General features: G+C 50.2%; 1 protein-coding gene across 1 annotated transcript in view; it reads right to left on the bottom strand.

Annotated features, from left to right (window-relative positions):
* The window catches only part of PKD1 (polycystin 1, transient receptor potential channel interacting), a 99,620-nt gene that overhangs the window by 34,571 nt on the left and 44,595 nt on the right, over nucleotides 1-20,454 (bottom strand). The window contains exons 5-16 of the mRNA XM_087730756.1: nucleotides 17,814-18,485; nucleotides 17,319-17,502; nucleotides 13,295-13,509; nucleotides 12,096-12,208; nucleotides 11,888-12,014; nucleotides 10,728-11,005; nucleotides 9,491-10,240; nucleotides 8,265-8,396; nucleotides 6,428-6,603; nucleotides 5,856-5,989; nucleotides 1,659-5,281; nucleotides 489-635 (exon numbers count right to left, since the gene is read on the bottom strand). Of these exons, the coding sequence (XP_087586882.1) occupies nucleotides 489-635; nucleotides 1,659-5,281; nucleotides 5,856-5,989; nucleotides 6,428-6,603; nucleotides 8,265-8,396; nucleotides 9,491-10,240; nucleotides 10,728-11,005; nucleotides 11,888-12,014; nucleotides 12,096-12,208; nucleotides 13,295-13,509; nucleotides 17,319-17,502; nucleotides 17,814-18,485 (6,551 nt within the window). The remainder of the gene's footprint in view (nucleotides 1-488; nucleotides 636-1,658; nucleotides 5,282-5,855; nucleotides 5,990-6,427; nucleotides 6,604-8,264; nucleotides 8,397-9,490; nucleotides 10,241-10,727; nucleotides 11,006-11,887; nucleotides 12,015-12,095; nucleotides 12,209-13,294; nucleotides 13,510-17,318; nucleotides 17,503-17,813; nucleotides 18,486-20,454) is intronic.

Below are 20,454 nucleotides of genomic sequence, written 5' to 3' on the forward strand. Positions count from 1 at the left end.
GTTCCAGGAATGGCGGCCAGTACCGTCCAGGGCTGCGTCATTAACGCAGCCTCTGCACAGAGAGGGACTAACGCAAGGTCTAAAGGAAGGAAGAAGCTAAAAGGACTTGGCAGGACAAGCAAAAAGTGCTGCCCAAGTCAGCGTAAGATGAATATATCACGGAAACACCAGTGTTTGTTCCTGCCAATCACCTGGACAGGATCGGTTACGGAGGCCCAGCGATGCCCTAAAATCTGCTTCCCCTGCTTTACCTTGCTGGCTGATGCAGGTAGATAGCGGTACTTCCACACCCTAGCTGAACGGGCACTGGCTCTCGGATCAGGCCAGGGGACGCAACCTGGGGAGTGTTCAATGGCTGGGCATGGTCCTGAGCCATCAGTGCTCTCCTCTAGAAACTTCCTTATGAAAAGGGCCACGGACTTCCAGCTTGGCTGTGTCCAGCAACAGGCACACAAGGACAGAAAGCGACAGTTGTCTGTGGTACGTACGGTTTGATTTGTTGCCTCAGGACTCATACCCTCCTTCCTGACGGTGAGGTCGAATGTATACTCCACATCTGCTTCTAATACAGCTTTGGGAATTGTCACAATTCCTTCCTTGTCACTGAAATTCAGAGAGCACCCTGCAGCCGAGCTCTGCTTGCAAGGAGAAAAGAACTTTCAAACCCTCCTTGGTATGGGTGCACATCGGGTTAGTCCACAGCCAAAACATTCAGGTCCACACAAAGTCACTCTTACAGATCTTACTGCGCAATGCCACCGCTGGGGTGGAAGAAACAGGGTGGTGTGTGGACAGTAAAGTACATTATCCTATTCTTCAGGTTAGTAAGCAGTACTTGGAATACTCCTGTATTTCATCTGAGCTTCACGTTCTTATTTTATAGCAATTAATTCTTCATTAAATAGCTTATAAACATTGCCAAACAACACAAAAAGCTCACATTAAACTCAAAAGTCTAATCCACATACGCTCCGCATCCTTCTGTTTTGAGGTAAAGATAGAAAACAATGACTTTTTACAAGCAAAAGAATCCCACATTCAATCAAAAAGTGCTCCTGAGGTGGATCTCCGCTAAGAATTTGAAGGGCAGTTCTTCCTTGCCTTCTGTCACTGTAGGGTCAGACCATTTCAGTGTGTGAGTACAGTGACCTGCTAGTGACCATAGTGACCATAACTTGTGGTCACTTGACTCCTCTGAAGCCTAACTTTGGCCCCTGCTGAAATCAGAGACATTTAACTGTTAATGGGAGAGGGACCAGAGCCCTCAGGCCCCCAGACTGCAATCAGCAGCTCTGTAATGCCCTCAGGTTATGAAAGCAGCTACCCTGAAACTGTGAACCAGAGGCCAAGTACAAAGGAAGCAGCAATGCAAATGCCTCAGCTTCCAGTGCCAACACTTCTGCCCTGCCCAGGGACACTGCGCAGCACCAGACTGCAGCAGGCTACACTGCAGAACTCTCCACAGCAATTTTTGTACCATCACCCTGGGCTGGGAATTGGGAAACCCTTGCAACCTTCCTTCCAGAGCAGCTTTGTTAAAGATGCTCACAAAAGCTCCCCTCAACACCATTTCAACCCAGACACATTTGTAGCGGAGCTGACGTGTGGCTGGATCTCCCAAATGATCACCCTCTCTGGCTGTGCAAGACTGCTCTTACCTTGGAGGTGAATGTACAAGACCAATCGTATAACAATGGAGTCTGTTCACCATCATCCAAGTTCGGGTCATAGGACTTCTCCCCATCCAAGATTAAGTCCTGAGTGTTGGACCATACCCGGTATGACCCCCCATCAATGATAGCAACCAGCTTACTTGGTATCACAGTTACATTGGCAAAGATGCTTTTGGACAGTGGGGTATCTCCAAAGGAGACAATAAAGATGAAGCAATAGTTCCCAACTTCCAGGGCAAGCTTCGGTATAACTAACTGGGGCCTGTTCACATCAACGTTCGGCAGACGGATTCTGCTGGAGTCATCCAAGTTCATGCAGCTGGGTGCTCGGTAGATCTCCCATAGGTGCTCTGTCTGGTACTTAATGCATCCTCGGAGGTCAATCTGTGCCTCTAGGTAGTTCCTCTGGGACCGCTTCATGACTACTTGAGGGGGCAAAGCTAACTCCACCTCTGGCTCTTCACACTCCAGGACTTTGACAGTGACAGTGAGGTGGGCTATGAAGAAGCTGATGAGATTGGTGGCATTCACCTCCACCAGGTAATCCCCAGGGTTCAGGTAAGAATAGTTGGCAACTGCAACCCTGGTCATTTGAGTGGAAGAGCCATCCCCAAAGGTCCACAGGAACTCAACACTCTTGCTGCTGGGCACCACTGCTGCTTCAAACAGTGCTGTCCTGTTGACAAAGGCATTGGAGGCAGTGAGGGAGACTTGGACTATCGGGTCTTGGACCTGGATGATTCTGGTGATATTGACACCTCCCAAGTCATTGAAGGCATTGAGGTGAATCTCGAGCAGCCCTGCAGCTTCTGGAGTATAGGAAACGCTCTCTCCTGCCACAGTGACCACGGATCGACCTTGCTCTTTCCACAGGGAGAACTGCCAGGAGAATGACACACGGGAGCCACTTCCCACCTGGGCACTGAAGCTCTTCTCTGTGCCTGTGGGTATGCCTTCCTCACAGCAGTTCAGGAGCCTGACATCGCGGATGGCCTCCAGGACAGAGATGAGCACCTGGGCATGTGCAATGCTGATTTGGTTCTGCACTGTCACAGTCACCAAATAATCACCGCTCTTGGTGAACTCATGTGTGTACTTGGACCCATTGAGCACCACAGAGTAGTCCCCACTTATGCTCACCAAATAACTCACAGAGGTACCTGACAACATCCGGATCACAAACGTAACCTGTTCCCCTGGCTCCACCACCTTCTTGCTGGCAAGAACTTCCAGTCCTTGAATCCTGTCCAGCACTGAGATATTCCTGCTGGCCAGAGCCCAGCTGATGTCATTCGATGCATTCAGATAGACTGTATAAAACCCTGCTGTGGGGAACATGACTGCCACGGACTGGCCAGTCAATGTGCCATTTGGCACCTCCCAAAGCCATGTCACTTCAGTCCCTTTCTGCAGCTCCCCCTCAAAGACCACTGTGGAGCCTGATGAGACATACCTACAGTCCAGTTCTGCAGTCCCTATACTCAGCCCCTCTATGACCTCCTCTACACAGATATAAATTGTTGCATTGGTTGAATCCAGCTTGTTTTCTGCTTCAATGACGACCTCTATCACCCCAGGGCTTTGGAAGGAGTGTTCAATAAAGGGTTCAGAGGTAACAGGAGAGAAGCCATCCTCTAGGTACCAAACATACGTAATACCAGTGCCACTGGTTACGGTGGTGCTTATGTTAACAGAGGCATTAATAGCAACTGGGTTGGGGAAGGCATAAGGCTTTAAAAGACCAATGCTTTCAATGAACTCTAGTGTCCTGTTAGCAGTTGCACACCCCAGCATATTAGTGGCTTTCAGATAGACAGTGTAGTTTCCAGCTTCTAGGATGCTCAGGGAGAAGGTTTTCCCAGTGAAGGTCTGAACAGCATTGCCATCCCTTTGGGCTACCCAGCTGTAAGAGATGTTTGTTCCCTCTCTCACCACTGCCTGCAAATGGAGTGTTTTGTTAGTTGGGAAATAGATGTCCTCCACCAGGTCACTGCTAGCCACCTGCAGGCCTTCAATCTGCTCCAGGACGTAGACATAGATGCTGTCCTGCAACGAGCTGATCTTGTTCTCTGCTGTTACAATGACATTGAACGTGCCCACGGACCGGAAAGTGTAGGAAATTGTGGAAGAGCCTTGGATGGGAGTGCACCGGTCACAGAGGATCCACGAGTAGCGGATGGCACTGCCAGCTGCAAGTGTGGCTACAAAACTCACCGAGCCATTTAATGGCACTACTGTCCTGCTGGCATTGATGGTCAGCCCATGGAGCCGACGTTTCACTGTGACATCGATGATGGTCTTGTTAAAGCTGACATCATTCTGGCCCATCACACTAATAGTGTAATGGCCTGTGTTGTTGTAGGAGTGGGTAGCGACTTGGCCAGGCTGGGTAGTGCCATCTCCAAAGTCCCAACAGTAACTCACTTTGGTTCCATTCATGCTGGCAGAGAACAGGTAGATCTGGTTCAGCTCCAAAACACTTGTCCCATTATATTCAATCTTTGCTACCCCAACAGGCTCCTGGACTTCCACAAACGCTGTGTCATTGTTGAAAGAGACATTGTTGGAGACCGTCACTGTGACCAGGAAGACCCCTGTGTTCTTGTAGGTGTAGGTCACTTCAGTCCCACTTGATCTAGTGGACTCATTGTTCCCGAAATCCCAGCGGTAGCGATACTGGTAGAGAGGCACAGCACTGACCTGGAAGCTGCTCTCTTCACCAAGCCTCACAAACTGCTTGGAAGGGAGAAGGGTGACATTGACTATCTCTGGCTCCACACAGACGCTGGTGAAATAGTGAGCCTTGTTAAACCTGCTTGAAAGAGTCAGAGAGAGGGGGAATGTCCCACTTCGGGTGAAGTTGTGCCTCACCACAGGGTCCCCACTGATTGTGACATTGGACGAGCCATCTCCAAAAGTCCAATCAAAGATGTATTCATCAGGATTGCCCGTCACATACGCAGTGAGCTGCACATCTGGGTGTTCAAGGATGCAAGAAGTAGGCTCTATTTTGAGTACTTCCAGGACAAATACCCGAACAGGCACAGTTTGGAAGACAGAGTTCACAGGATTCACAGCTGTCACGTTCACAGTGCAGTTGATGTCCTTTATGTACACGTGTTCTACCACTGGCACCTGACTCCTCAGCACTGTCCCGTCCCCCATATCAAATATCCAGGTGATACTGTCTCCCGTCTGCACTGAAGCATTAAGGGTCACAGATGCTCCCAGCTCTGCTGCCTCATCTGCGGAAACATGGAGCCCAGTTATCTCTTCAAACACTTGGTAGCACTCAACTGTCTCCACACTGCTTATGGTATTGTTCGCTGTCACGGTGATGTTGTATACCCCTCTTCTGGAGTAGCTGTATGTCACTGTAGACTGGCTCTCTGTGAACAGTGAGGACCCGTCACCAAAGTCCCAGGTGTACATGACACCGTAAGGAGACGGCAGTGGATTGGCTCTGAAGGTGACTGGACGGCTCACAACTAAAACATCCTCCTCTACTTCCATCTTCACATCAATCAGGTAACTGTGGATGTGAACTGGGGTCAAGTGGGTGAGGTTCTCAAACTGGTTTGACACAAGAACCACCAAGGCATATTCACCTGCATAGGAGGAGAGCAGAAAACGACCGGTTGTGAGGACATGCTTGTGCAACAGCTTCCTCAGTGCTGCAGCAGTGTGGGGAGCGTGACGGGGGACTGCAGGGAGATACTCTGCTCCTGCACTGCGCACACCCTGGGCTTCCCTCCTCCAGTCCAGGGCAAGCAGGAATTACAACCAAGCCATGCATGCGAGGACCAAACACCAAGTAAGAAGCCAGTCTGACAGGTACAGAGAAAAGATTTTCTTTTTGTTCGCTCACAAAACAGACGCCCTTCCTGCTCCCCGCAATAGCACTCCCTACCCCACCTCCCATTGGCACAGAGCTGGCCTGCCACTCATCTGTCTGCTGAGACTGTCTAAAAAGGGGACTGTGTGTGGTGGACCTGCTTCTTACAGCATGGACAAACTTCTCCTAGAGTTATAGAGGATGGCAATTGCTGGAGACTTCCAGTCATTCTGGCTGTTTCCTCGGGAACAAAGTAATGACATTGTTTTATTGGAAAGTGCTTTGTAACCCCCTCACAACAAAAATATCTGAGCCCCTTCTTCCCCAGAGAACCATCTTGAGCGTACCTGGGTCTTGATAGATGTGTGAAACATTGTGTTCAATTACAACCTCATGGACACTGGGATCAGGAACAAGGAAAGACTTGTTGTAGGGAGGTCTGAACAGGTACGTCTCCTGGACACCATCTCCAAAATCCCACCTGGAGAAACATGCAAACTGTGTTACACTGCACAACAGGAGAATCATCGAAATCCAAGAGGAACCCTGGCCTGGTCTAGGGCTGTCTTTCAGGCTCAGGGCTGGGGTTTTCAGAAAAGCCATAGGAAACATAATGGCAGGTATCAAAGCAATAGTTGCGTCCAGTGCTGCAGAATTGTTGCTGTGAGAGGAGTACAGCACTGGTAAGAAGAGGAAGAACCCAATATTAAAGCATTCCTTTAAAAGAAAAGTATTTCAGCCTGAACTATAGGTCCCAGCCAGTGTGACTGAACCACACTTGAAGGGATTTCATAACTAGACAGCAGCTGAGAAATGGGCCATTTGACATCAGCTGGCCCTGGAAGAGAAATAGTGCAGGCAAGACTGGTACACTATGCACAGTAAGATCCTAAATTCAGGCAACTTCCAAAGGACTCACAGGAACATAGCATCCACAGCTGAATCAACCTGAACTCTTGCTGTAAGCTCCACGGTGCTGTTCTGAGGGAGGACCGGCAGGACACCCAACACAGTCAGGTTCTTCATCTTATTCATCATCTCCACCGTGACATTGTAATTGACCGTAAAGTTACTGACATGGTTGGAGGCGGTGAGCTGGGAAGGACAGTGGGACAAAGAATGCATTTGGGATCACCTTGCCATGCTGCCCACTCCTGAGAGTGGGGCTTCACTGTGCTGAAGAGGTCCCCCCAGGCAGGCGAGCAGGTTAGGTCAGAGAAGAGTAGCCTGTGGGACAGGGAGGCAGGGGCAATAGCCTGAGTGGGCACTGGAAAGCAGCATAGACTGGAAGGCCACCTACCTGGCAAAGCCACCTCTTGCGGGAACCACCACATCTCCACCACTAAAGTCAGTCCAAGGAAGGACTGGTTCTACATCAAGAGGACAAGGAGAACAGCTTCTCATCCTGAGACTCCTCTGGTTCTGAACTTGCCAGTTACCCTTTTACCTGCTCCGAGGTGCCCCACACACTGTCTCCAGCTGCTGAGCCCAGGCACTTGATGCCTCCAAGGGGGCAACAGCCACCCAGTTTCCTTAGGACAGTGGCAGATGAGTGGCTCCAAGCACAGAGTGGGGATGGAAAATACTCATAAAACCAAGCACACCAAGTGCAGCTCCAGCATCCTGGGAGTAGTGGGCACAGAGAGGGAGAGCAAAGTTGGGCAGAGGAGGGAAAGGGAGAATGGATGGGCAAGAGACTGAAGAGACGTAACAGAAGTAGAGCAGGATCCTCAAGATTTTCTAGGCATGTAACACTGACACGGCACCTAATGACGAAGCATCTTGCCACCTCCTCACCTGCAGGAGAGCTCAGCTGCTGACAGAAGGGATCCTTCAAACCCGGTTGAATAGAGACTTCCCACCCGAACAGATAAAAGAAGTTTGTGTCTAGGCTTCCGTGGATCTGTTACACTAAACCTTGTCAACCCCAGACTAGTGCCACCTTACCAACTCTGTAAGTAAGAGCAATCCAGGCTTGTCAGCACAGTGTTTCACCCAGCAAATTAGTGCTACTCAGCACAGTGCTGCACCAAGCAAATTAGTGCTAGCATGCCCTCGGAGCTAGGGCTGGTGTCTCTTCAGGAAGCCAGCAGCTACCCTGCAAATGGATCAAGCAGCTTGGAGCCACTCCAGGACTCTGCATGGCAATACAGGGCATGATACAGAAAGATGTTCTGGCGAGAGATAAACTCCTCTTCCCCAACAGATACCTCCCTCTGCCCAGACTCTCTGATCTCTCCTTCTTCTGGGGTCATGACAAAACCCACTGTTCCAGTCTGCACCAGTAGAAAGAGAATAGGACACAGACCAGAAAAGCTTGTGGCAGAAACTCTGTCCTGCCTATGAAAGTCTTACGTTTGCATCCTGCCTCTGCCTGGTTCTGAATCCACATCTCCTGCCTGCCAGAGCAGTGGCCAGCACCCTGCAGTGGGGCTCCCTGCCTCATTCCTGCTGGGGAGGAGTAAGGACAGACACTCCATGAACAGAAAAGAGAACATGGAAAAAAGAGGAGAAAGCAAAGACGAGGAAGACAGCGAAGTCAGCTGTAATGGAAGAATAGGAATAAACTTAGTATTTGCATTTACAAGAGCAGCTCAGTGAGAAATAGCAGACAAGCTTGTTAGTAGCACAGTGAAAACCTCCTCAACTCAACTCAACTCTGCCTTCTTCTCTCCCTGCTGCTTTTCCTGCTGAGTTTGTGGGATGAGATGGAAATGCAGGATTGAAATGGTATCATGGGAAAGGCCTTGGCTTACCGAAAGCTTGTACACAGCTGGGCTTTGGTAGATAACGTTGAAGACAACATTGTAAAAAGTGAAAGATGGCTTATCATCTACTGTCCATCGGAAAGTCACATCTGACCCAGCTTCCATCACAGGGACGTAGCTCTGAAAGGCACGAGGACATTTTATACTAGCAGAAGAGAAAAGCATGCACAGCACTTCCCAGGAGATCTCCAGCTGAACTGGAGAGGGAGCAGAGACAGGCATCACTCACCTGTAAGACAGCACCCTCAGAGCATGACACAGAGGTGGAAGACCATCTGTGGCTTTGCTGCTGATAGATAAATGCCAACCCTGACTTCATAAATCAACAGCAGAGCTGGGAGCAGAACCTGTACTGCCTGCTCCCACACCCTAGTGCTCTGCTCTTGTGATCAGGTCTCTTTCTTGCTGGCTAAAAAGCTTTCCGGTATCTTTGCGGAAACAACTCAGCTTTAGCTACACCTGTAAGCTGAGTCTCTGATCCTTGTCCATTGATGGTGCCTGACCCAAAGGCTGAAGTGGTTGACCTGCACTGGACAGGGTAGGCTCCTCCTCACTCCTACAGTGCCTCCTGAGCAGACTGTGGTAGCTAGGAAGGGTGAGACCAACAGGCATTGCAGGTACAGGGTTCTGCCATAAACAGCCAGAGACTGAACAGAGCATTTCACAGATACTGATGGGCAGTTACTGAACAGGTTCCTAGGGCTCGGCTGTAGCTCTGGGGACAGGGATTGGAGAAAAAGAAGATTGCAAACACCAGAATAACTCCAAGACTTTGATGGATGGACGAAACATTTTTATAGCTTCTGCCAGGTGATGTAAGGATTTAGTAGAGTAAATATAAACACCTAAAGGAATAACTACCTTGACAAGTCAAAAGAAGGTAAATACCGGCCTTTCATAATGCCTCTGTTTTTCTGTGTAACTGCAAAGCCAGCTTTCCCCTCACAGAAGGTGCTGCCTTACCTCTGAGGGAATTAAAGTGAACATACAGCTGAGCTGCCTTCCTGCTGGAGAGCACCAGAGCTTTCTGCCACATGCCTGCGTCTGCAGCAGCGCTGTCTGCATGGCCTGGAAGCCAGCACTTAGCAACAAGCAGTGCTACCTTTGACCAGTGTGGTGCTGAGCCCCGGCCCTCCTCATGAGCCAAACCCACACTGTTAGTGGTAAAGGCTAAAAACGTTACCGACAAATTAAAAGCAGCAGTGATCACTCACCACTCGTGTATTTAGCAGGACTCTGCTCTCAGGGTCAGGGGTGGCCCGCAGCCCGCGGATGGGCTCCTCCACTTTCACTGTGACGGTGATGTTCTGGGAGCTCACGGTGTTCTCCGCAACAAGCACGTGGGTGCTCATCCCCTCCCTGAGGCTGCTCAGGCTGACCACAGCAAACCAGGTGTCATTGGTCTCCCTGGCACAGTCTGCAGTCAGCAGTGCAATAGCCGCTGGGCAGGACCCCTCGAAGGGGAAGGTGTGGTTGTCTCCCAGCCAGCTAGCTGTCGCATTCACCCCTGAGGAGAGTTTGACGACCAGGGTAGTGTGGTTGGATGGTAAGTAGACCCTGCCACCTTGAGGAGCGGGATGGATGACACGCAGGCCTGACACCCAGGAAGTCACCCAGAAACTGCAAGACAGATTGGCACTGAAGACCCCATTGTCCACGCTGGCTCTGACCATGTAGCGACCTGGATGCTCCAGCCCTGCATTGTGGAGGCTGATCACCGGGACCAGCTGTTCCTTGGCATAGCGAACTCGGAGAGAGCAAACAGTGTTGTTTATCCAGGTGGCACCAACGGAGCTGTCGGACAGGCCAAGTGCCCACCCTGAAGAGTTCGTGCTTAAGATGTTGGTTCTGTAAGGAGCTGTGGTACTTGGCTGGCACTGGAGGAGTAAGCCCAAGCCTGCATTGTGCTCGATACTGAAGATGTCCTTGGCCCTGACAAAAATACTTTCTTTTCTGAATGTGACCTGCAGAGAGAGAAGACATTTTTGGATTAATGCCTCAAATTAAGAGCACTCAGCACCCAACTCTCACCTGGGCAAGACAGCTGGATTTATTGCCAAGTGGAACCCAACAGAAAAGCCACAGATCCAAACACAGCATGGGGAGACATTTTACCACTCTGCTCTCCTTGGCCACTCTGAATCAAATCTGCTAACATGGAAGTCAGCTTTATGCCCTATCTCCACTTCATAAGTGCAATGGGAATAGCCCAGGAAATCTGCACAGCCTTTTGACCAACTGTGCTATTGCAACAGGTTACTGCAGGGAGTCCATGGCTTAGGGTGGGGAAGATAGAAAGTGGTGGCATGTGCGACACTGGGCAAGTCATTTCATTTGAATGGACTTCAGTATCTCCATCTACAAATTGGGAACAATTCTTTATTTACTGAAAGCGCTCAAGAGAAAACTGCCCCACCTACTCACTGGTTACAGCAGCTAATAAACACTGACCAGATACTGGGAAGAAGGGCCAGCTGGTATTGTAAAGAGAAATTCCTTGATGAGTTCATAGCTGAGCTGACTTTCATTGTGCTGAAGGGAAATGGGGGTAGGGCTGCTGGCAAGAGAACTGTTGGCACACTCAGTTGCGTTGCAGCAGTTGTTTAGTGATGAGCACAAGTTAGTCAAATGACACCACTGGAAACCAGGAGGACATTCAAGTAGAGTCCAGTTCCCATCATCCTGAGCAGTGTGGAATGGTTCTGTAGCATTTTTTTCCTCCTGGTAGTCTGGAAGAAGTGAAAGAGAAAGCAAAGATCACCATTCTGACAAGTAACACTTCTAGTGCACTTCTTTGCTCCAAATTCATAATTTTTCTCCACTCTTAGTACAAGCTGCAACTGCAACGCATCCTGGTACTACATAAGACAAGCGTCCTGTTTTACACGAAAATTTCACAAAGGCACGAGGATTGTTAAAAACCAAAGTTAGTCTCTTTTCCAGTGAGAATGCACCAATTTGCAATCTAAAAGAGATCTATGTTCAAGCGAAAGCGAGTCCAAGTAAAAGCAGAGCTGGCTTTGACACTGAAAACACATTAAGCAACTTTTCTTAAGTTAATGTTTCCATGTCAAAGTATCAGCTTTTCAATGTCAAAAAATATCCTTTTGTAACCAGCCAACCCTATGGCTATAGCAAACATTCTGCTGCAAAATTAATTGTTGCCAAAACTGTGACTATTGAGCTGTTGTACAAGGAATAAAAGGCTTATTAGATTATCTCATCCATCAGGAAGAAACGGGCTCAGGAAAATGTTCTTCCTTGTTAACCTGTGGGGCCAGATGGACCGTAAGACATTCCCATTTGACATGTCATGTCTTCCCAAAGTATAAAAATATAGCTCAGAAGATTAGTTCACTTCTACGTATGTTCCTTACACTCACATTTTCTTCACACATTGAGACATGTTTCTCCCTCTATTAATTTCTCCAGGACAACCACTTCTCCAAGGCAACCTCAGGCTGTCCAACCATGCCTGCAGATTTTGCACTTGAGTCTCCTCAAAAAATAGAACCACAAGAACCACAAGGCGGCCACACACACTCAGTTTGACATGACCCTGATGGCGTCAGCTCTAACAATACCGCAAGTGTTGAAAAGAGGTGCCTTACCTTCTCCATCTACTGGTCTATGCACCTGGAACCTCACTTGAACGGGTTGATGCAGTTCCTGCGTCACAAACTCCAGGGCAGTCAAATATCCCTCGTGCCTGAATGCCAGCTCAGGGAACACCATCACCTGCAAAACAAACAAGGCTCTCACCTTCCTGCATCTTCCTGGGCTCCCTCTGCAGCAGCAGGAAGAGCAAACCCTTCTTACCTCCACAGCTTGCCATGGATCTGACAGCACATCTTCTGTCACATTTTTCACAGCTTCATGTGTGTCAAACACAGGGTCTCCCACAAAGAAGTTTTCGGCATTTAAGAGAACTCCTGTTTACAAAGGAAATATTTGAACAAAGCCCATGAGACTCAGCAAGGCCTGAAGCTATTCCCCCACCCTGCTCATGCTTGCTCCCACCATGCAGCAGAGCTGTAGCAGGGCTTAGACCACTCAGGAATCTGTAACTCCAGCTTTACTGGAGAAGCAGCTGCTGTAATCCTGTCGTTTCCTTCTTCTTACAGATGTTTTGATTTCTTTCTCATCCTGCACAAGTAATGTTTGCATTTGCAATTCTCAGCAATTTTGACTTCTAGGAACTCTGCAAATACTTCTCCCTTCCAGCACCCCATGATTTCGTTCGAATTTTTGAGCATAAGGTGCACTCCCCATCCTCCCTGTCCCTCTGGACTTCATGGGAAATGTGGCCAGGACCAGCTGGTTTCCACCAGTGGCAAACACCTCTGGCTCATTCACAGCCAGGTCAGGCTCTGAGGGCCTGAGCACAACCAGCTGATGCTGTCCCTCCTACCAGGGCCAGTGGGATCTCTTCCTAGTGCTGGCTTTTCCTTCTTACCTAAATCTTCTCCCCTATTTCATGTCCTTTCTGCTTCTCTTTCTTACTCTCTACACTGCTTTGTGAGATTTGGGAGGCTGCATAAACACAAACCTGCACAGCACACATCCCATAAAAGCTCACCTAATGATTTCCAAGGCCCTATTTTTAAGTCACAAGACCCCAGCATCTCACAAACTACAAGATGCCACAGAAGGACACCAAGAGTCACCAAGGCAGCACCATGGCCTCAGATCTTGGCAGCAGCAGAGACTGCTCAAATAAGAAAGAAAAGCTATTTCCAAAGCTCTGCCTCAGAGCTTCGCTCCTCTCTCTACTTCTGTTGACGGCAAAGATTGGAGCGGGTCGATTTCTTCCTTCTGGGATGAGGCCAGGTTTCTGAAACTTTATCAAGTCAAAACTCTGTTGGGAAAATTATGGTTGTTGCCAGTCCCACTTCATCTGGGGTGATGCTCTGGATGACCCCCTCCATGCAGCTCTATTTTTCCTTAGCACACGCCAGTGAGCAGGATACTCGCCTGCCCATGATGCCAGCAGACAGCAGGAGAGAAGCAGAGCCCACCTTTTGGCTTGTACTCGCAGACGTAGCTGTGCTTGGCCATGCACAGGTCTGTGTTACACTGGCCCGTTGGGCCCATCCGGACACAGTGGTCAGCATTTGACGGATGAGGTTCTCCTGGCAGCCAGTTCTGACAGCTCTCCAGATTAAATCCTTCGCCTCTTTGCTGCGCTCCAGTGCTTGCAAAATCATTGAATCCAATCCAGACATCGAGGCTCCTTCAAAAAAAAAAAAAAAAAAAAAGAAGGGGAGGGGCGATTTCAGGAAATCATGAGTATTAGAAAGATCTGGGACAGATGCCATCTATGGTTCTCTATGAAAATAATAATCTTAACAACAACAGCTTCATCCAGGTGTCACAGGCTGCATTTAATGGAGCCTTTTAGTTAGTAAAAGAATTCAGTATCCATTCTACCACGAGAACCTAGCTCTTCAATAACAGCTCCTTCACGGCACATCATCCTGCTGTCTACCAGCCCTTCAAACCTCTGTCCTAAGGGCTACAGAAAGCCACCTGCCCTTTGATAAACTGAGGGGACATCTGAGCCGAAAGGATCCAGACAGAGCAATCAACACCAACACTACAGTGAAGCAGAGCTGAGAGAGAGAAGCAGCTCAGGGGACTGCTGCGTGCAGCTGAGTCAGACCCTTGACAACTGCTGCCCCACAACTTGAGTCACCCCATTCCCAAAATGCCAGTCCTCTCACTCAGGTTACAAGACGACCCAGTTAAAGGCTCTGTCAGCACCACATAGCTCGTGACATACTGGTAAGCACGGATTCATACCAGCTGCAACTGGTACAGCACAAAGATATCACAGAGGGTAACGAAACACAGACAGGAGATGACACTGGCTGGAGAAGAGAACCACGAGATTGTATTGCTTTCAGAAATTCCCAGCACTCCCTCCAATTGCACATCTTCTGCTTCCCCAAGTTGGAGTCGCTTCCTTCGTATCAATATGTTTATTAATAATTACCATGCAGCCTGGCCTCCCCTCCCAGTGGGCATGGAAGGCCGACGGCTACTTGTGGGTGCTGGAAGGGCTGAGACCAGCTCTCCCATGGCGGAGTAAACCCTACACAATACAGGGAAGTGGGACTATCTCCAAACTAAGGAGTATCAGCAGGTGGACTTGAACCTCAGACACCTCTTAGGAGAGCAGTCTGTTAAAATGGCCTGCCTGCACTGCAGTTTGAATGATCCTCACAGACACTTTTAAGCCCCTATTGAATCATGACTTAAGAGGAATGGTATGGTCACACAAAGCTGTCTGAAAAAGCTGCATCCTTTAGAAAATTTGGGCTTCATTTGTGCAGGCCTGTGGAATTTACCACTAGTCAATTCTCCACTGCATGTGGAAGTGGCACCAGTGCAGGATTAAACCTCAGACAGTGCCAGGTACGGGAGCTCCTGTTCAAATCGCGGCATCTTTGATGCAGCTGCTGGGAGATCAACTCCTCAGCCACCACTGAAAGGCAGCAGCGCAGGGGGACAAGACACCGGCAGCAGAGGCCAAAGCACTGCAGGCAGATGAACCCCACATACAAAAGAAACTGCCAGGATCATTTTAGGAACATGAAATGTCCCTTCTACATTTGGAAACTGGCTGAATCCCAGCAGAGATCCTGGTGGAAAGTGCTGAGCGGTCTTTCATAGCCACAAACAGCCTGGACAACTGCTTCTAATCGCACCCAGCAGAAAGTGAGGCATTTGTTCCATATTAACTTCTGGGGAGGGGGAACAGCCTCATCATGCCCCCAGCTCCTTCTCCACGCTCCCTCCTGCAGGCTGCAATCAATTCTGCTAAGGCCTTGCCCCTTTGCTCCAGTGTGCTCCCAGGGTGGTAAAACTGCTCTGCAAAAAGCAGACCAGGGAGATAATTGGTGTTTCTCCACCGCTAGGCTCACGCCAGATGAAATGATTAATGAGGCCATGCTGAAAAACGACGACAAAAATAACTGTTCTGTGAATCAGTAGTTTTCATTGCAAATAAGATTAAAAAATAAATAACCGCTGTGCTCTGCTCCCGAACCACTGGCAGGGGATTAGGGAGAACAGCCTAGGAAACTGCCTGTTTGCTGCCATGAGTAAAACTCGATAGAGATTTTCCTTTTCTAATTCCAGCTATGACCTAACTGCAAGCCATCAAGAAAAAAAAGGAGGGGGGAAGAAATAGGCTGGCTGGCTTGCTTCCCACCCCTGCCCCGCTGCTTGGCCCATTACCTTGCAGAGAAGAACAAGAGGGCTCTCAACACCCTCTTCTGAAGCAAGATGTGAGCATCCCTCTGCCTCTGAGGAAGGAACAAGCTGCCTTGCTCAGGGCAGCAGGAGCAGAATGAAGCCTGAGGAGGCTTGGAAGGGGAAGGGGGCTCCCTGCACTGCCTCAGAGGGGAAAGTGGGGTCCTCTGGAAGGGGTGTGGGCTGGAGCACTCTGCTTCTGGAGGCAGACAGGGGACCAGCTCAGCGCATGCTGCTCCTGGGGAGGCCACTGAATGACAGGAGTGAAGGAGAGGAGAGAGCAGTCCTCGCTGCCGCATGCTCTAATGGGAAACAGATTTCTGCTTCTGTCATTTTCCCACAAGAAACTATGGAGGCTGCATGTTCCAAAAACCTGCGGCTCGGTTGATTTGTCTTTTATCACCAGGGAAATCGCATCCTGGAACTGCCTCATTCATGTTTATCTGAATGGATTAGTAAAATAAATACATGAAATAAAGGGGACTGGGGAGGAGAGCAACGTGGGGCAGCAGCTGGGAAACAGCTTGGGCAGCTCTTTCCCTTCTGAGGTCTCATGATTTTCTTGCACTGCAGTCCATCAAAAGCCCTGCACGCAATGCCTGATAACTCAGAGCACCAAGTGACCAGTCACTAACCCACGGGAAGGGACAGACTCCTCTTCCCTGGAGCAGGGACCACATGTTTGCAATCTCAGGATAAATCCCAGTGTGAAGGGAACAGGGCAAGGATACAAGTTTGGGGAGAAGGGGCTGTCAGACCTTCAGCAGGACCATTCAAAGCCTACATCACCAGCAGCTGCTCCCTTTGCCTGTGCTTTCTCGGCTGTGTTTATTAAGAGGCCATCTCCAACATCTGCATCTGGGAGCGCTGACAAGAGCTGTTAGGTCCCTGAAAGCTCTCCTGGCCGTCCTCCCCCCCAAGGCGGCTGGTTGCAGAAAGGGCACTTAGAGGGGCGGATTTAATCAAAGGCTGACACTTTCAGTGCTCTCTGTTTATAAAGCCCAAGTTCTGAGGTGGAACAGATGCTGCTGGAGCTTGACACTTGGAGAGGAGCACTGCTCCTTCTCAGGAGGCGAAAGAAGAGGGGAACAGGTCTGGGCTTCAGGCTGCAGCCATGTCTGGGAGGGTGCGGGATCCCAGATGGGAGGCAGGATTGCAGCACAGGCTTGGGCTCTGCTAGAGCAGCTGCTGGATGCCACGGTGTCATGCATGGGACAATCCAGCTGTAATTCTACTTATGGAGGGATCTGGTTGCAAGGTCACCCTCAGGCCCTGCCTGGCAGCCAAACACCCTCTGGACACGAGCATCTGACCCTCTCCGCTGTCCAACGCAAGTATGCAGATTTTGCTGAACTCCCAGGTGGAAGGTCTGCTCATACATGCCCCGTTTGCTCCTGACCCTGCACCTCTCTGCACCATTTCAGATGCACCCACAGGCACAAACATGGAGTACAAGATGCCCACCAGCAGCAATCCCACAATTTCCAGTTCTGACTCCAGCCTTTCTGCCCCATTCCTCTTCTTCCCTCAACAGCCTTTAAGCAAAGAAGCCAAGTTCAGCAAGGGTTCAAGCTCTCCTTATTCCTCCTCTCTGTTCAGCAGCCTCACCCCTACCTTCTCCCCATACTCAGCCAGGACCTGTGTCTCTCTCCAGCCTGACTGGCCGCACAGGGCTGCCTGCTGTCAGTCTCGGCAGGACCCTCCCTCTGGACCCCTCTGCAGGTGTGACCCCAGGAACACAAGACCTGTCCCTAAGAAATCTTAACCCTTACCCTCCTCTCTTACCTGATGACATGAGCAACCAAGAAGCTCTGGATCTCGGGGCTGCTCACAAAAGCCAGCTCTCCGTTGCCATGCTCCTGGCAGTGCTGCTGTGCCTCCAGCCACTCAGCCTTCTCCACCACCAGCTGATAGCAGTGGTTATTGCCCGGGAAAACCAAGCCATCAGGGGGACACATGGGGTGAACTGCTGCATGAGGTAGAAGAACACAAGCATGATACCTTTTCTGTGGGCCCACACACCCCAATCCAATCTGGGGAGCAAGGCTCCAGGTATGTTCTGTCCTTCTTGAAGCCCATAAATCCCCTTCACTGTTGAACTGCGCTCTGTGCAGTCATCTTCTTGGCCCACGACAGTGCAAATCACTGCCTGGTCAGTCAGGGGAGCAAGGAGTGCCCAAAGGAATCATCCCTTACTCCTCATTGAGAAGGAATGGAAAGGGAAGGCCCAGGACCCAGCGCCACCCCTCCCTTGCCCAGCACCCAGCCAACCCTGCTTACCTCTGCCCAGCTCTCCACCCTCTGCGGTGATACCGTACAACACCACAAGGCCAGTGCCACCTCTGTTGCGGATCCGTATGTCCAGACTCTCATTTTTCTTGACCAAGGAAGGACACTGCAGTTCTAACTGTTGGGGTGAAGCCACCACCTCAATTTCTGCCTGCACGTATAAGACCTTGGTGCCCACAAAGATGGTGGCAGTGACATTGTACTGCCCAGGTAAGGCATACATGTGGACAGCTGCATTTCCAGTGGTGTTGAGAACCTCTGTCTGGTCCCCAAATTCCCACAGTAAAGTGCTGACAGCAATGGGAATACTGACATTGAAGAGCACGGCCTGGTGTAGGCTGTACCGGGGCTGGAGTCCTGTGAAAGACACAGGCAGCTGTGCCCGGAAGGGAGAGGGAACGAGTGATAGGCCACCACAGGCCTGCCCGGACAAATGCTCAGTGCAAAATGGCAAACAACCGGAGGAAGAGTTTGTTTCATGGGCAGTACCACACAAACACTGCCCCTGGCTGCTGAAACCTCCATATTCCTGGTCTTCGGCATAACAGAGGGCACTGCAGGTCTCCTCGGTGAGGTTCCCAGGGTGAAGAGACGTGAAGAGGATTACAAGTTCAGCCCCTTCTGTGTGGTTGCTTGTCATACAATACGTTATGTATTGAGCTCCTGGGGAAAGAACAGAAGATCCTCTTGCAAACTGACACTGTGAAGTCATGGCTTGCTGAAACCCTCCAACCACCCCACACCCCTGGGAATGGACTTCTCCTGGGCAGCTCCCACTCCAAGCATTTCCTTTTTGAGATTTGCTGGGGAAGTCTTTAATCCCTCAGCAACGATTTCCAAACTCTTTATGCTAATTAATGATGACAGAAATAACAAGCCAGTCACACAGATTTATGGAGCAGCAACACTCAGCACATAAATGGGGTCTTTGGAGAGCCTGACAGACCCATGGGACATGGAGCCGCTGAGTCTGATCCTCAAAGGAGCCCAAAGGACTAGCCACCAAGTGAGACCAGGAGGAAAGGTTGTCCCTTGGCTGTACCTTGGCTTGGTTCAGTGCAGCACGTTTCACTGCATGCTGCCTGGGGCTTCCAGCAACAAGTTTATAACCAAACACAGGTGGGCAGAGTGGCACATCGGGGGCACGGGGGAAATGCCACTGGACTCTCCACCAGGCTGGAGGTGGGCAGACACTGCAGTCACCTTCCTCCTTGGGAAGAGCCAAGAGCTTCCCACCTACTTGCAGGCAAAATCTCCTGCTAGAAAAGAAGGCAGTGCCACACACGGCCTACACCCGAGGGGCGTGGAAGGATGCACATGTATGCATTCATGGGAAGGATGCACAGAAACAACACATGCCTGGCTACAGGGAGCACAAACACACACGTGCATGGACTCATACAATGATGGCAGCCACAACAGCCCCATTCTCAGAGCAACAACTCATTCCCTTGAGTTTACTTCCCCCTCACCGGCTTGCAAGGGGTGGGACATTTCTCTGCCACAAACACACAGGCAGGGCCTCTGCCACGTGCACAGCCGCAGCCCAGCTGGGACTGCCTGGCCTCCTCTCCAACTCTGCCCACGCAACCGAGCCATGTTTGCTCCTCTGTTTCTGCTGGTTGCTACAACATCTCCCCCCAAACATCTCAACAGCTCCGGCCTTGCGTGATCTTCCCATACCGAATCCATCCAACTGTCCAGCTTTCTCCATGGCCTTCCTGCAAACATTGAGCCAGTTTTCTTAAGAAAAGTCCCGTGAGGAGGACCACGGCATGGGAACTACTTTGCTTTTTAACACCAGCCTGGTCATACTTCTTCATTCCCTGCCCATCAGTAACAACTGTCAGTAGCTGGCAGGCTGTCCCCAGGCTATTCCCATTACACTGAATTACCCAGAAGACAGCCTCACATTACTGTTTCCACACTAATTTAAAGTAGTTCAAGAGGGGAACAACTAATTATCAAGGGAAATAACAGTGCCAGTGTTATTCCCCTTGATAATTCCAGCACCAGGCAAACAGTGCACTACTGAGGTGCTGCAAAGCTGGGGTAACTTTGCTGGGGAAAGCGGAGCAACCACCACCCGAGTTTTGGCCCTGGGGGAGCACTGCACTTCAAGAGGCAGCTCAGCTGGCTCCCACCAGCTCTGGTTCCCCCAGCTCTCATCACTGCATCCTCCCATCATGCATTAAAGGAGATGCCTGATGCCTATTGGTGGGAGCACTCACTCTCCCTCCCTCTCTCTTACTTACGAGATAGCTGAGCATCCAGGAGGGATTAGTTTTCTTAGGGCTCCCCCCCCCACTCTCCAAGTAAACACCACCCCGTGTTTCTGCTAGCCAAGGCAGTCAGAAAAATGCACCTGGAGCAGGTGACGAGCTGTAGATCACAGCAGTGTTCATTCAACGCTCCTGACGTGGAGCCTTGTCACCTGCAAAGATTCAACTTAGCATGTCCTCAGGCCCCATCAACTCCAAGAGATTTCACTGCTTAAAGTCAGACTGTTAAAAGCTTGAGAGAATGAAAGCCTAAGTCTGGAGGCCATGGAGCTAGTGCCATCTGATGGCTGCTTGAAGCTTAGTCTGTAATGAGTTTGCTGATCTCAGCCCTGGTGTGACTGACTCCAGCC

This window comes from Nipponia nippon, unplaced genomic scaffold, assembly GCF_047370975.1.
Source record: "Nipponia nippon isolate SJK-2023a ecotype South Korea unplaced genomic scaffold, ASM4737097v1 scaffold_5, whole genome shotgun sequence".
Classification (NCBI taxonomy): domain Eukaryota; kingdom Metazoa; phylum Chordata; class Aves; order Pelecaniformes; family Threskiornithidae; genus Nipponia; species Nipponia nippon.